Source organism: Serinus canaria, chromosome 19 (assembly GCF_022539315.1).
Source record: "Serinus canaria isolate serCan28SL12 chromosome 19, serCan2020, whole genome shotgun sequence".
In the NCBI taxonomy this organism is placed as follows: Eukaryota; Metazoa; Chordata; class Aves; order Passeriformes; family Fringillidae; genus Serinus; species Serinus canaria.
The window spans coordinates 5,064,197-5,079,992 of record NC_066332.1 but is presented as its reverse complement, the minus strand read 5'-3'; the positions used below and the strand labels follow the sequence as shown (position 1 = coordinate 5,079,992).

Below are 15,796 nucleotides of genomic sequence, written 5' to 3'. Positions count from 1 at the left end.
TCTGGGTTTGCAGTGCCAGAACTGGGAGCAGGAGCTGCAAGTCTTGGTTCTGGCACTGTGGGAGTATCCTGTGGCCACAGGGTTCCGTGGGACCCAGCTGAGTGCCCCCAGGAAGGCTCAGCCAGCTCTGGGGAAGCAGGAGGGATTAGCAGGGTGCTCTGTTACCCTTGGCATTCCAGGCTGCTCCCTGGGGACACTTCCTGGGCTGGTGTCACACTGTAGGCAGTGCAGGGAATATCCCAGGGCATGGAGGCAGGGATGCTTTGCTGATATTGCTGCTCTGGGGCTGCTCCCTGCCTTGTTCCTGGGTGGTTTTTGGTGCTCACCCCGACAGTCAGGGCTGGGCAGAAGCCCCAGATGGAAGGAAACTCCTGATCCTGAGCTCTGCACAGCAGCTGTGACTCAGCAATGGGAGCAGCAGCTTTGCCATGGATCCTCTCCTGCAAAGTGAGCTCCTAGGCGTGGTTTTCATCACCCAGCTCATGGCTCCTTCTCCTCCTGGGGCCACAGATCCCTCACAGGCCCCGTTTCCCTGGCAGGAGCTCCCTGGGCCAAGGTGTGTCTTGTGTCTCATCCTCCCGAGCTGCTCTGCTGGGAAATGGAAGATCAACAACAGCAATTGAATGGCCCCGGCTGTCAAACAAAGCAGAAATATTTGGATTTTGGGGGTGGGTTGGCACCTTTTACTGCTGAAAGCAGGATGTGATGCTGCCTGTCCCAGCAGGAGGGATGGTCCTGCCTCTCCTTGCCTGCTGTGGGGGTCCTGTGGGTCTGGGGGTGCAGAGAGCAGCCCTTCCCCCACAGGGGACCCAGACCCCACAAGCAGAAAAGCAGAAAAGCTCTTTGGTACCTGTGTCTGCTCAGCACCCCCAGTGAAACCTGGGGTGGGTTTCCCTTCTCAGCCAGGCACAGAGGCTCTCAGGCCATCCTTGGGTTAATCTGTCACATCTCTGGGGCTCGGGACCAGCAGCCACCACCCTCTGGCCTTTCTGGAGCCTGGTGTGTGGTGAAATAAAGAGAATTTTAATGGCACTTACTGGAAATGTTTGCTGGCTCTGGAGGGCAGAGCACTCTCCATCAGCCCAGCCTGTGTCCCCTGGGATCTCATTCCCTGATTTTGGGCAAAATGCTCCTTCCAGTGCTCACTTGAGCTGCAGCTCACTCTGGGGTGTCCCACTCCTTCCCCAGGAAGGGAACTGGGTGGAGGAAAGAAGTTTTGCTTCACAAAAACCTGCACGAAGCACTCTGCTAATCCAACCCCCTTGGCTCCAGAGGGATTTCAACATGTGCTTGTAGTTAATCAGGTATTTAAGTGGTTTTCTGCCTTGGCAAGCCCGAGAGGAGATATCCCAGAGGAGAAGGAGAGCAGAGCTGTGGCCTCCCAGCTGAAAGGGTTTGGAAATGGGGGTGCTGAGGGCAGCAGTGCCACTTTGGGGGGTGGGTTTAGCTTTCTGTGACTCAGTTTCTCCTTTTGTTCAGCTCTCTGCAGGGAGCTGGGAGGCATCAAAGGTGCCCCAAAAGGTTTGGTGAAACAGGAGCTGGGTCAGTGTTGGTCACTAAATTCATCTGAGCTGGCAGAGGGGGCACAGGAAAGGTCCTGCCAGGGGCTGCTGAATTCCCAATTGGCACATCCTGGAGAGGAGACACCCAGGGTGAGAAAGGATTTCAAGGGAAATCATCCTCCCTCACTCTTTGAAAAGCTGCTTGGGGAGCTCCCAGCTCTGTGTGGGGCAGCTCAGGAGAGGTTTCATGGCTGTGAGGGAGATTTTCCCTTTGCTCATGGATTCCACCCCTGAGCAGGGAGGTTTTCCCACCTCAATCTGATTTTCTGGCTGGGTTTTTCTGCTGGGATTGCTCTGGAATTTGTCTCCACTTAACCACCCAGCATCACAGCACTGATGTTATTATGCAAAGTGTAGATTATTTAACCACACAAAGTTTTTTTTTTTAATTTATTGATTTGACATTGCTTTGAATCCCATTACAGGAATCTGCTTTATTAATGGACTTTGTCCATGCTTGAGATTAACTGGGGATGCTGGATTTGCAAATGAAAGAATTGGAATTCATGTTGTCCATATTAATTACTTGGGTGATGCTGCCTTCCTTGGGGAAACCTTTATTTTTATTCCACTTCTCTTGCTTTGTCTTAATTCAGAAACTGAGTTTGGTGCTGTGGGATTGGGTTGGTTTTTGTCCTTTGCTGGAATTCCCCTTTAACATTTAGGAAGATACTAAATGGTTTCATGGAATAGGCTGCTCCTGAGGATAAATTTTAATGCAAAAAAAGGGTCAGGGAGCTTTTTTTTCAATGTTTTGTTCAACCCTGCTTCCTCCTCTTTAGATTTGAGCTAAAATCTCTCTGTATCTTGTTCTTCTAAATCTTTACCTTGCAAAATCTCCTAATTCCTGCTGTGACACTCAGCCAGATTCTTGTGCTGAATAATTCCACTCTCTTTGCTGGTAAAAAATCCAGGGATATGCCTGGATTTTGGTATGTGCAGGTATTGCTATTGATCCAAACCCATTTTTTCCCTGTGCTCCTCCCACCCAGGCTCCTGCAATTGTGTAAATGGCCCAGAAAAAAAAAAAAAAAAAAAAAAAAAACCAACCCAAAAGGTTTGGCATGATTTTATGGGAGTCAGCTGCAATTTGTTCACTTAAATTGTCTTTTTGTCATGCTTGCATTATTCCACAGCAGCCAGTTTGGAGAGTTAATTGAATATTTGTGTCTCTCAGAGATGCCTTCAATTACTTCCATTGAATAACTCTGGGAGAGAGCTGTGATGAGGAATCACTGATGCTCATTTTCTGTATCAGAAATATCTGAGGCTTTATTCCAGCACCTATTAAAGGATGCCAAAACATTCCTAGAGTCTCCCACCCCGAAATTCCACCCTTTTGAAGCAGAGTTTAGCATCCATTGAGCATTAACAATGCATCCCTCCCTGGCTAATGCAATAATAATCAGCTCAGGGCTTGCAAGTGGGAGCAGCTTTCAGAGAGCAGTTCTTGGATTGCAGCCTCTCATTGTGTGTGCAGGAGTGGATTGATTTCTGCTGGGTCCAGGAGGCTTCCAGGTGAGGCAGGAACATCATTATTGATGCTGCAGGTTCTGGGGGAGGGTGTGGGAGTGTTTCCCAGGGCTGGGCATCAGAACAAAACCCCTGCATAGCTGTGGGCAATCCTCACCTCAGGATTTTTGGCTGCATTGACCAATCCCCCAATATTTTAAACTTTTTTTTTCCCCCATTGTTGGATTGCAACAGCTCTGCTGGCTGAGGATGGCAAGGGGAGCCATCAAAAGCAGCATGTATGGAGTGGAGAAAAAAGCAAATGTGTTGTTTCAAGTGAGATTTGCAATTCTTTCTGTTTCTGCTGTTCCTGGGAACAGCAGGTCAGGATGGGCTCAGAGAGGGTTTTTAACCTGCTGTACCTCAGGAGACCCACGCTGGCCTCCTCCTGAAGCCTCTCCTGGTGACAGCTGCTGGGCCAAGACCATAAATCCTGACTCCTTCCCAAGCAGAGCCTGGGTTAGAATGGATGGCAGAGCCTGGCAGCTGGTGCAGGGTTGTGTTAATTGTGGAGGGAGGGCAATTTGGAGAAGGTGCCTGGATTAGAGGAGTGAGAGGTGAGGACTCCCAGTGCCTCATTTGCTCTGTTAGACCAGGGCTGAGCTTTCCTGCATCCTCCATCCCATCAGGCAAAGCTCCAGCAGGATCCAGTGTCCTGTCCCAGGCACAATCCCTGACAGCAGCTGGGGACCATCTGGCCCAGCTGCAGAGCATCTGTTCTGCCATGCAGGGCTTTCCACAGCCAAATCCTGCTCCTTCCCTTGCTGGGATCTGTTTCTTCTTCCTTCCCAGTTCTCCTGAACTCAGAGGACCTTCATCACCTGTGAGACCCCTGCCCCTTCCCCACGGTTTCATGGGAGTGGTGACACCAGGGTCACCTGGGGAAGGACAGGGGTGGCAGGATGGACAGGCAGCACCAGCCTTGGTGCCTGTTTGGCTCCTCCCTGAGGCTGGGCCATCTGGGTGAGGGCTTTGGGGCTCTTTTCCCAGCAGAGATGTTTGCAGGGGTGTGCAGAGCTGGCTCATGGAATGCTGCACCTGGGGGTGAGGAGCAGACTGCACCAAGGGCTCCGTGTTGATCCAACAACTCCCATCAGCTGGAGGGGGTGTGGGGAGCCTGGTCTGTGATTCCAGGCAGGGAATTGTGAGATTGGAATGCTGCTCTTGTCCCAGGAGCTGTTCACTTGCTGCCAGCCCAGACCCTGGGGCAGTCTCTCCCAGGCAGTGGAAAGGATGAGGGCGAGTGATTCCTCCCCATCTGACAGTGCCATCCTCTACTTGTGAATCTCTTCCCCTTTCCTGCAGGGATCCCAGTTCTGCTTTTCTCTTTTGTTCCTGTAAATATTTATTTGAGGGTTGTTTGTGGATTTACTGCTTGTGAGGGCAGGGTAGGAGAGCTGCACACACAAATAAAAATCTTTAGTGGCCATCAGGCATCTTCTGTCACCTCCCAAGGACAAGAGTTGTCTGAGCCTCGGGTCACCTCTTAAAAAACCATGGGGTGCTGAAGCAAATCATAAAAATCTAACTAATGTGGATGGGTGATCAGCTGCAGAACAGATGGGGCTGATTTGGGCTGGGAGAGGGAGCAGGAAAACCAGGCAGAGCTCGGTGCTCGCTGTGCTGGGAGCAAAGGTGAGAGCAGCACGAGGGGGATTTTCCTGCTCCAGGTGCCTCCACATTGAATGTCTAGGATCAGCTAATTAGAGGGGCTTTTCCTGGCAGGTAAATGAGAGAGACAAGCTCATCCAGGGACTGAGTCAGCCCAGCTGTCTCCGAGCAGGATGAATCACCATCCTCATATGAATTGACAGCACACTGAGCTTAGGTGGCAGCTCTGGCTCCTTCCCTGACAGGAGATAATAGGCAGCCTGTCCTCCAAGTCCATTTTCCAGCAGAGATCTAGAAGGCTTTTGCAAGTGAAAATAAGTGGTTTTTTTTGAGGTTGGGATGTGGCAGCACAATGTGGTCGAGGCTGGGGCTGATCCTGGGCATCAGGAGTTCCTCTGCAGCCCTGAGAGCTACTGGTCACAGGGCAAAAGGGATGAGAAACTGAGAAATTGATGAAGTTCTGCTCCTGTCCTGTGGTTTGGATGCTCCAGGCAGCACCTGGGGTGCTCCAGGAAGCTCTTTGGGCAGACACACGAGGATGGAAGTGGCAGATTTGATTAAATTGGTTGTATTTTCATGTAATGCTTCATTGCAGAGCTGTGGAGACCCAGCAGCCAGAGTGGAGTTAACAGGGTGGGGGTTGTGCAGGGTTGGTGCATGAACCTTTTTCTTTGGGTTTTAGCCAGGAATGTGTGGGGCTGTGGGTGGAGCTGGCTCCCAGGAGCTGAGGGGGTGGGCGAGTGACCCCTCAGCTGTGCTTTGCTCAAATCCTCCTTGACCTGCAGCTTTTTCTGCCTCTTCCCTTTGCAGGAGGAAAACTTTGTGGCATCACTCTCCTTAGGGAGGGTTCTAAAGAGTCTCTTGTGCCTCTGGCAGGCTGGGCTGTCACCCATCTGTCTGGGAGCAGCAGGAATAAGTGACAAGTGCCACCAGGAGCCATCTGGTGCAGGCTCTGCATGGGCAGCAGGATCCTGGCTTGGGGCTGGAGCCCCAGCTGGAGCCCCAGCCCCAGGCTTGGATGGAAAACCAGGATTTGGGCAGCTCCTGCTGCTTTAGGAGGGATGAGTGGAGGAGATTTGGAGCTCAAGGCAGAGTTGGGTTAAAGGCAGTGGTGGATGGGAATTGTTGGAGCTGTTCAAAGCAAATCCTGGAGTCACCTTACCCAAACAGAACTTCAGGCTTTTCCTGGGATCCAGTGGCTCTGTAAATCAGCAGAGCTGAGGCCATCCTTATTAAACATCCACAGGCACTCTCCTGAAGAAATGTTAACTGTGATCTGGCCAAATTCCAGTTGGAGTCATTGCCTTTGCCTGGCAGCATGAAATAAAAGAGCATTTTTCTGCAAATCTCCTATTCTCAGTTGTTTATTATCTGGCTGGCAGCATCACATCTCTGCCCATTAATCCATCTCTCCAAGTTCCTCAATTCCAGCCCTCCTGGAGGGGGTTCAAGCTGCCACCATTTATTATTTGAGTCAGTCTGCCAGGGAAATATTTGCTCCTTCCCTGAAGCATCAACTCCCTTCTCTCACTGCACCCTCCGTGCTTGAATGAGCGATTTGTGGCTCCCAAACTGATATTAACTCTGTGAAACAGAAAATACCCCACATATTTAAACTCTGATTTTACTCCAGGCTGGTGGGGTGGACGTGAAATCTGCAGAAGCAGTTGCTGGTTTGTGTGGAGGTTCCCAGGGTGGCTTTTGGGATGCCTCATCCAGGTGTGCCGAGCTCCCAAATGCTGCCTGCCCTCCCCAAAAGTGCAAATTTGATCATCTCTGTGTGGCTGAGGGCTGGTTTTTCATCCCAAAATATGTTGTGACATCATCACCTTTGGGGTGCTTTACTCTTCTCTCAACCAGAAATTGATTCCTGCCTTAAAAATCTTTTTGGGGGAGAGCAGGAGGAAGTGGTTGGATTTTCCTCACAGGACATGGGTTGTGTCCAGAATCCAGAAGAACGTGGGGCTGAGTCACATCCCACCCCTCTCTCTGAGCTGACCTCCCTCCCCACACTAGTCCCATCTGCTGGAATCATTTTTCCCAGATAACTTGGAGCAGATGATGGATGGAACACTGAATTAATCCCTCCCTTCCCTCTTTCCCTTCCCTCCCTGACTCTTGGTTACAACACCGACCTTGGAAATTCAGGATGCTGCCCTGAATTTAGTGGAGATAAAGGAGTTCTGGAAGAGGTGCTGGCCAAACCTGCAGCTCTTGGGATATTTGTGAGCAGCTGTGAGCAGTTTTTTTTTTTTTTGCACAGGAACCTCGTTTGGGCAGCAATAACTCGGTGTTAGTGAAAACAACAACAGCAGAAGCTGCTTTCTCAATGACTCCACACAGAGACCTGCTGTATTTCCCCCTAATTACAATCAAATTTGCAGTGATAAATAGTTTAATAAGCAAAAATGGGCTTGGCTGTGGTTGGTGATGGCTCTGTGTGGTTTGGGGGATGCTGGGACTGGTGGAAACACAACTTGGAGCTCCCAAAGCCTGGGAGCTGCAGTTCTGGGCAGCAGAAAGGAACAAGAGGTTGTTTTACTTGAGGGAAGGAAAAGTTGGGGTGCAGCTCCCAGATGTTTTGCTTGGGTGATGTTGGCCTGGAGAGTGATGGGTGAGCTCTGAGTTTTGGGGCAAAAGAGCTGTTTTTATGGGTTTTGCTGCAAATAACAGGTTGGGCACAGCATCCCTGTGCCTCTCACTGGGCTTGTGGTTTTGTTTTCAGAAATAATTGGGGGTTTTTATACTTTTCATGGCTGTGGCTGGGGAATTTCTATTGCTGGCTGCTGGAGGAACACATTACATTTTTTTTTTCTGCTGGATTTTTGGATATAAATTTCAAATTCACCCCTCAAAGTGGAATAGGTGGTTGGATTTTATTTTTTTTTTGTGTTGTTTTTTTAAACCTGATAGCTTTACACTGCTAGATTTGCAGAACACTCCTCCTGTGGAGGCTCAGCTGGTGGGTGGCAGGAAGTTTTCCTTCCAGTAGATAAGGATGGATCAATGGTTTGGCTTTCAGCTTCCTAAAGCTGGAAACAAATGGGATAAACTGCAGAGAAGTCACAGGTGATTTCTGTTTGAAAATTCCCCCTTTTCCTGCAGAGATGTTCCCATTTTCCTGCCACACCTGCACAAAGCACCCCAGCAGAGTTCAGGGGTTTGCATCCACTCCTGAACACCCCTCCAATCTGCCCTGAGGAAGCCATGCCTGGCTGATAAATCCCATCACTTTAAACCCTTATTTATTTGAAATCTGCACTTGCCATCCAGGTAAAATCCCCTGGGAAAAAGGAATGTGCTGGAAAAAAGTGACTGGAGCCAGATGCTGGGCGTTTTCTGCAAAGCCAGTGATGGGTGATTTGCTGCTGACAGCATGAACTGGTGTTAAGTTATTAAATTGCAGATGAGCTCATCACTTGGCCTCGAACAAGTTTCAGCCTTCAGAGGCTTTAAAATATTGTGTGTGGTGGAAAAGAGACAATGCTGGTGTGGCAGAGAGGTTTGGGGAGCAGCTGAGAAAGACATCTGTGCCTAAAAAATGTGAGTACCGGGGGGAGCAGGGAATGCTCCGTGTGGAAAATGTAAAGTTCTCCCAGGAGAGAGGAGGAGAAATTCTCTGATTTATGAGCTGGACTTTTTCATTTTAGCTGAGGAGAAAATGGTGAAGAGTTTTGAGATGTTTGAAAGGGCGAGATGCTGAGCCTGGTTTGATTCTGAAAGGTCCCAGTGAGTTGTCCCAAGTCCCCAGATTGGCCCTCTGGTAGTGCCTGATGTTTGTCATAGATCATGAACCAAATCCAGCTTTTATCTGATGTTTGCTTAATCCTAATGCTGAGCTTTACCAAACATCCATGCTGCTCTTGGTGCTTCTCTTCCTGGAAAAGTGGGAGGGAAGCACCCACTTCAAAGAAAGTTTCCTTTGAGCACCTCCCTCCACAATTTCTATTTCTTCTTCTTGCAGAGGAGCCCAAGCTCTCTCCATGCTGTGATTATTTTTTTTTTAAAGCACAAAAATAATAATTTGTAAAAATTTGTAAATAGTAATTTGTATAATATAATATATATAATTTGTATAATATAATATAATTTGTATAATTTGTAAATAGTAATTTGGCAGAAGCCGTGAGACAGACCAGAAATCAGTTTGGCCACTTGATTTTCCCAGCTGGGCAGCCTCACACGCCTGTGGTTTTTAACTGCCTCGGCTCTTTTTTTACCGAAGAACCTGTTTGCAGTCAAGGAGTTGGTGTTAACTCAGGCACTGCTGCGGGCCTGATCCTAAAAATACCAAGGAAACCAGTGGGATAAACACTTGTCACCTCGTTTGTGGCCTGAGCTGTAATTGCTGTAATGTGAGATCCCTCGGGCTGTTGGGTCTGAAGGCACAATGGATTTTTTAACTGTGTAGATGTTTATTTTCAACCTGTCTGAAATCACAGAGCATCCACACCTACAAGCAATGTGCTTTCCCGTGGGGTTTTTGGGGCTGGAGCATCTCTGAGCTCAGGACAAGCTTTAATTTATTGCACGGTGCCAAAAGTTATTGGCTTGTGTTTGCCAGGAGGAAATTCTTTGTGCCGGGTGCCGCCAGCTCCGTGGGAAGTAAAAGAAGTTCATAAAGGAATAAAAAGATTATTTGGGTATTATACCCACAAATATATTTGGGGTGAAAGGAGCACACTGTGTATAACCCTTCCCCTCCCCATCCCTGTGCACTGATGTATTCCATACCGGGAGTTCTCTGCTAAAATTCCTCAAATTATCCAGTCCAAGAATTACAAAGCATAGAAATCAGTCTTGGAGGGGACCTCAGGAGGTCTGGCCCATCCCTGGGGCAGGATCAGCTCCACCTGAACTGCTCCTGACACCACCTCGTGCAGTCTCCACTGGCACAGCTTCCACTCCTTCCCAGTCAGTCTAACCCAGCATTTTGCTCTTCCCTCTCTCCAATCCATCCTCCAGTTTCCAGTGCTGCAGTTTTGGGCTCCTTCCTCCCTCCTGTGCACAGCAGCCCCAGAACTCCTCCAGTGCTGCATTTATTCTCCAGTTGCAGCTCCGTGTGATGTTCTCCGGGGTCATCTTTTGGATTTTTTCCTGTTGCAAGGGTGTCATTGGCTCAGTGGGTTTATGAGGCTGATCCTGCAGCCCTAAAGCCTCTTTGCAGAGCAGGTGAAGGCCAGGAGTGCAGCTTCCCTCAAGGTGACACAAGGTGTCCCTTCCTTCTCTTTGTCACCAAAACCGCATGAAGAACAAAAACCCTCCCAAACATTTTCCGTGGGAGCTGCTGGGGATCATTTCCACCTCCAGTGAGGGCTGACTTGAAGAACCACTTTTCTGTCCCACCTAACCTTGCTCCTTTGCCCTGTTTCCTGCAGGATTTAGGGATGGAGTCCACCTCTCTGGATGATGTCCTCTATCGTTATGCCAGCTTCCGAAACCTGGTGGATCCCATCACCCACGACCTCATCATCAGCCTGGCAAGATACATCCACTGCCCCAAACCAGTAGGTGCCATGGTCTCCTCACACTTGGCAAACTGGGAATGAGGAAAATCCTCCCAGTTCTGGGTGGGTCTGGACCAAGAGGATCAGGTTTTCCAGCTGAATGAGTGATGTTTGGCTAATGTTGGTACTCCTTTTGGCTTGTGTGTGGCAAGGGATCATCCATGGGTGGATGGACCTGCAGGCATCCCTCTTCTGTATTTGCTGCTAATAACAGGTCTTTAATTTCCTGTGAGAGTGTCTGAAGGGATGGAGTCATTCACTGCTGCTTCTTGTGGATGTTTCACTCAGTTATAGCCTCCACCAGCGTTTGAAAAGGAGGGAAATTGCTTTTTTTTTTTTTAAGCACTTACAGATTTCTTTCATGTTGTGAGACAAAGCCACAAAGGTGCTGTTTGGGCTGTGGTGTGAGTCTGACTCTGAAAGGCTTCATAAAACTCTGCACTCAGTAAAAAGTGTTGGGAAGGATGGAAGGGACACCAGGGACCTGAATCTCCACCTCCAGAGACAGAGACAAGGGTGGCTCTCCATGTCCTGCAGTGTGAGCTCGAGATGGAGCCACACCCCTGTGCTGTGCAGGGATCTCCATGGATCCCTTTTCCCGTGGAGAGTGAGATCCTTTCCTTCCTCCTCCCCCATGAGCTGGGAAAGTGGAGAAAGCTGCTCTCGTGCCGGGCTCCTTTCCAGGCGGAGAGGCCCCGTTCCCCTGCTGAGCTTGTCCTTTTCCAGAGCCCTGTGACTAAGCTGGTTTCTCCTCCTGAGGGTGAGCCATGGGAGGAGAGCTCTGTATTCTCCATAAAAACACCCCGAGGCCACTCCTGGGCCTGGAGCTGCTCCAGTGCAGAGCTCCTGCCCTCCCTTGTTCCCCTGCAGGTTTCTTTTGGCACCAAAGGCTGTGCAGGAGGCACTGCCAGGGTAAGCAGGGAGATGCAGAGTTCTCATTCCTCTGCTCAGCCCTGCGAGGCACATCTGGACAGCTGTGTCCAGTTCCGGGCTCCTCAGAGCAAGAAGAGCTCCTGGAGTGGGGCCAGAGCAGGGGGATAAAGAGGATGAAGGGACTGGAGCATCTCTGACAAAGAAAGGCTGCAGGAGCTGGGGCTGTTCAGCCTGGAGAGGAGATGCTGAGAGGGGCCCTCATCCCTGGTTGTCCCTGTGTGCAGGGACCCAGCAGTGGGACAGGAGGAAAGGGCAGGAAATGATGCCCAGGAAGCTCCACCTGAAAATGAGGAAGAATTTCTTCCCTGTGCAGGTGAGAGCTGGAGCAGATTGTCCAGAGGGAGTGTGGAGTGTGGAGCCTCCCTTCACTGCAGGGATCCCAGAGCTGTCTGGACTCAATCCTGTGCCATGTGCTGGGAAATTTGGGTCTTCCAGCCTGACCCTCCTGGGATTCTGTGCTGGCAAAACCCCAAATGAATCAGCCTGTGCAGCACTGAGGCTCTCAATCTGCAGGAGGTGCTTTCTGGATGCCCTTGGTGCTCTCCACGTCCTTTGCACAGCTCAAAGCACCACACCAGGGATGGATGGATGGATGGATGGATGGATGGATGGATGGATGGATGGATGGATGGATGGATGGATGGATGGATGGATGGATGGATGGATGGATGGATGATGGGATGGATGGATGATGGGATGGATGGATGGATGGATGGATGGATGGATGGATGATGGGATGGATGGATGATGGGATGGATGGATGATGGGATGGATGGATGATGGGATGGATGGATGGGTGCTGCCTTGGGGAGGGAAGCAGGGGTTGTGCAGGTGACAGAGAACAACTCCAACAGCAGCAGGGCTGTGCTTGCAGCTCCTCATTGGTGGCTTTGCCTTGCTCAGCTTTGGGTGCCACTGGCTGGGCTTTAAATCCATTTTTTTTTGGCAGCTGAGTGAAAAGTAACTTCATCCCAGTGTTTCATGGTGTTTCCTGAGATGTTCTGTCAGTCCCCAGAAAGTTGCCTGCTTTAGTCACCAGGGTTATTTTCCAGCTCCCAGCCCTCTCTTCCCCCAGACTTAGTTCACTTTGACAGAGGCTTGGCACGATGTGTGAGAGCAGGAGAACACTCAGGGCCAGGAGTGCTGCAGAAGTTTTGGCTTTTGCTCTGCATCCTGTGCCACAAATATCCATAAATATATATGTTGAGGCAGCTGGGAGCTTGTCCTTATCCATGCAGAGGTGGATGGAGCTGGCCTGGACCCTGGTCCCTGTTAACCTTCTCTTTTAAATATGTCCCTGCTCAGGGTTATGGGGTCCTGCTTCCCTCCTCCCTCCTGGAGAGGCTCTCCTGATTCTCTGTACATTGCTTTTTTCACTCAGTTTCTATTTATACCACCCTTAGCTTAAAGGTGACCCCTTGGTCTCTCCTCTGAGCTAAAATAAAAGTTGAATATTCTTTCCAAGCCCTGGGTAAACACAGCCTGAGTCTGTATGGCCAGGAAAAATTGACCTGGGCTCCCCAGCGTGGCTCTGGAGCTCAGGGGATGCTGATTCCAGCCAGCAAACCCAAACCAAAAGCTGTAACTTGTGCTGGAGGAGGCTGGAGTGCTGTGAAGGAGGAATTTGGGAGGTGGAAATGTTTGGGTGAGCTTTGTGTGGGTGTCCAGGCAGTGGTGCAGGGCTGGACTGCTGCTCCCAGGCTCTGCTGAGGTCCCAGCCTGGCTCAAGGGTTGGGGTGTGAAAGGAGCCAAGGAAAATCTCCTTTCCAGACCCTTTGGAAGTCAGGGGTTGGATTTGGTCCCATTACAGATGTGTTTAGTGCTGTTCAAGGAAACCCAGGTCCTGGAGTGCAGCTTTTGTCACCTTTGGGGTTCCTGAAGCCTCGGCAGGGGCAGATTGCTGTTCAGGAAACTCACATTGTGCAGGAAGTTTCCCAGCAAGGAAAGGGGGATCAAAGACATCTGAACAAGTGTCTTCTCTCCCATGGCCAGTCTTTCATCTCCCTGCCTCTCTCCTTGTGGAAAAGGTTCCTTAGAGAGCAGCTCAGCTCCAAAGCCACTTCCCAAAACCCAGTGCCAGGAGTCAGTGGGTGCTGTCCTCAGGGTGATGTCTGTCTGTCCCCATGGATAGGAAAAGGGGACAAAACACCTCAGCAAAGCCACATGCTGTGGGATTGCAGCAAACCTCCTGCAGCTGCTCTGGTTTGCAGTGAGAAGGAGCTGAAAACACAAACTTTGAGTAAGGAGTGAAGGCCCCCATGAAAAATTCACAGCTCTCCATGCCAGCAGGGATATCTGGCCCTGAACTATTGGAAAATTAAAGCAGTTCCTTTTTTTCCACTCACCAAAGCCACGTGTGTGGATGACTGATGGCTGTGATAGGGAGTGAGTCAGGCTTCTCTCCAGCTTGAGGACTTGTTGGAATTGGGGTAAGCATTGGGGGAAAGGGAAAGTGGAGCCTTGGGCAAGGCTGGTTTGGGGCTTGTGCCCTTGTCCTGTTCCACTGCACACCCTGGGATGTACCTGGGAGCTCCTCCAAGCCCTGAAGGCTGCCCAGAGTGAGATTTTGGCTTTGCTGATCCCCATCCTGCTTCTTTCTGGCAGGGCAAGGCTGGCAGAGCAGCTTAGCAAAGTCCAGCTGGGCCTGGCCATTCTCCTGCAGCTCCTGGGCAGCAGCTTTTTTTATTCAAAAATAAACCAGACCATCCCAAAATCCAATTTTCCTGGCCATTCTCCTGCCCCTCCTGGGCAGCAGTTCATCCCAGGCCTCAGGTGGAAGATGTGACCCTGTTCAAACACAGGGGAATGGATTTGGGCAATTAACTCAGTTTGGGATTGAGATAATTCCCTGTTGTGTGCAATAGGGAGCATCATCCTCATCTTCCCCACTGAAATTCAAGATAAATGGAGACAGGAAGAGTCTTTTAAGTAGCTGGAGAGTGGAAGCAAAGTGGATTTTGCCCTGGGTGGATGGAAGCTCTGTTTTCCTGTCATTTGAACAATTTCTGTGTGACTCCTTCCAGAGGGGAGGCACCCTCAATTAGGAAAAGGAAAAAAAAAGAAAATAAAGAAATAAAAGCACAGAGCTTTTGTAAATAGGGAAGGTGCCAGGAGGCTTTCCAGTGATTGCTCTTCCTCGATGGCAGGGACTGGGATTCCTGGCCAAAGTCCAGCGAGTGATTATCTCCCAGTTTGGGCTATTTGGGGATTTCTAAGAGCTTTATCCCACCCTTCCCATCTTCAAAGAGCTCCGCAGTAATTTGGGTAATTTGGGTAATTTGCTAAATCCTCCTGATTTCCCTGTCACTTTCCTTTTTCCCCTTGCCATCCTTCCTGCCAGGACAGCCCCAGCACAGCTCCTGGGTCTGGATCCGTGTTTTCACATCTGCTTGGAGCACTTGGAAGGGACCCCTTTCCCTCCAGCCTCGCTGCATCTGGTGCTGGGAGAGCTTGGATACCCTCAACTGCTTCTTCCTGACCTCTTTTCCCCTTAAAAAAATTCGGAAAATGCCCAGTGGTGCTGTGCCTGCAGAGCAGAGGTGGTTCATGAGCTGGAGCTGAGCCTGGTGCCCTTTCTCTGGGCAGGGAACAGCAGGATTGGATGGGAGGGGGTCCTGCTGCCCCTCCCCAGGCTCCCAGGGCTGAGAACCCCCAGGGAATGACAGAAATGTCACAAAAATATCCCAGGGGCACTCCAGGGACGCTCCTGCAGCCATGGGGGGCTGGCCTGGGCTCTGCTTCCCGTGGGATCCAGGCTGGGAAAGGCTGTCTGGGATGTGCTGATTTTGGGACATAAATAACCCAAAACCTCACATCTGGTTTCATCATGGGAGGGGATGGGGGACAGAGGAGGGTGAGTGGTGCCTGCTGGGATGAGACCTGCAGTTCCAAGGGGGATTTTCCCTGAGAAATATCAATTTTCCTCTGAATTTCATCTTCCCTGTGTGTGTTGAGGGGGAAGGCAGTGCCATCTTTCAGGAAAGGGAATGAAATCTTGAAATCAGAGGACAGAGTGGAACAAACACTCCGGAAAGGAGATGTGATCTACTAAAAATGAAATTGAATAAACCACAGAAAATTTGAAACGGAGTGACTACAACCAAATACACTGAGAGGAAATGAGGTGCAGTGAAAAGGACCAAAACTTGCTGAAATGATTCCCATTGAATTCCCTAAAATCAGGGAATACAGGTAAACAAAGAGACAGAAGAGAAACAGAAGAAATGAAATTTCAAAAATAAAACAAACCCGATACAAAGTGAAACAAGAAAAGCAAAATGGGATGACATGAAGTGCACAGCAATGCCCAAGTGATCCTCATTTAAATCAAGATTTCATTCCCTTTCCTGAGAGTGCCATCATCCCCTGAGCACTCTGATTCCAGTGGATGGTTTTTCTCTTTTTCTGTTGTGCACCAGCTGCAAGGATTAACCTGTTGTTTGCTGAGATATTTCCAGAGTAATGAGTAAATCCAGAGTAATCCCTCCTGGATTTTTGGCTGCTCCCTTTGTTTCATGGCAGCTCTATCAGTAGGATACAGATGGATTTAGCATTAAAATTTAGCTGCTCCAGTGACCTTTCCAGTGGCACCTAAGTGATCTTCCCATAATGACTTTGTAGCACTCAAGTGGGTCCAATTTAGGAGTGGGGATGCTCCAAGGCCTCCTCCCC

At 49.9% G+C, this 15,796-nt stretch overlaps 1 protein-coding gene across 1 annotated transcript in view; it reads left to right on the top strand.

Moving 5' to 3' along the window:
* LRRC75A (leucine rich repeat containing 75A) overlaps nucleotides 1-15,796 on the top strand; it is a 52,215-nt gene that overhangs the window by 12,371 nt on the left and 24,048 nt on the right. The window contains exon 2 of the mRNA XM_009094718.4: nucleotides 10,064-10,192. Coding sequence (XP_009092966.2) covers nucleotides 10,064-10,192 — 129 coding nt within the window. The remainder of the gene's footprint in view (nucleotides 1-10,063; nucleotides 10,193-15,796) is intronic.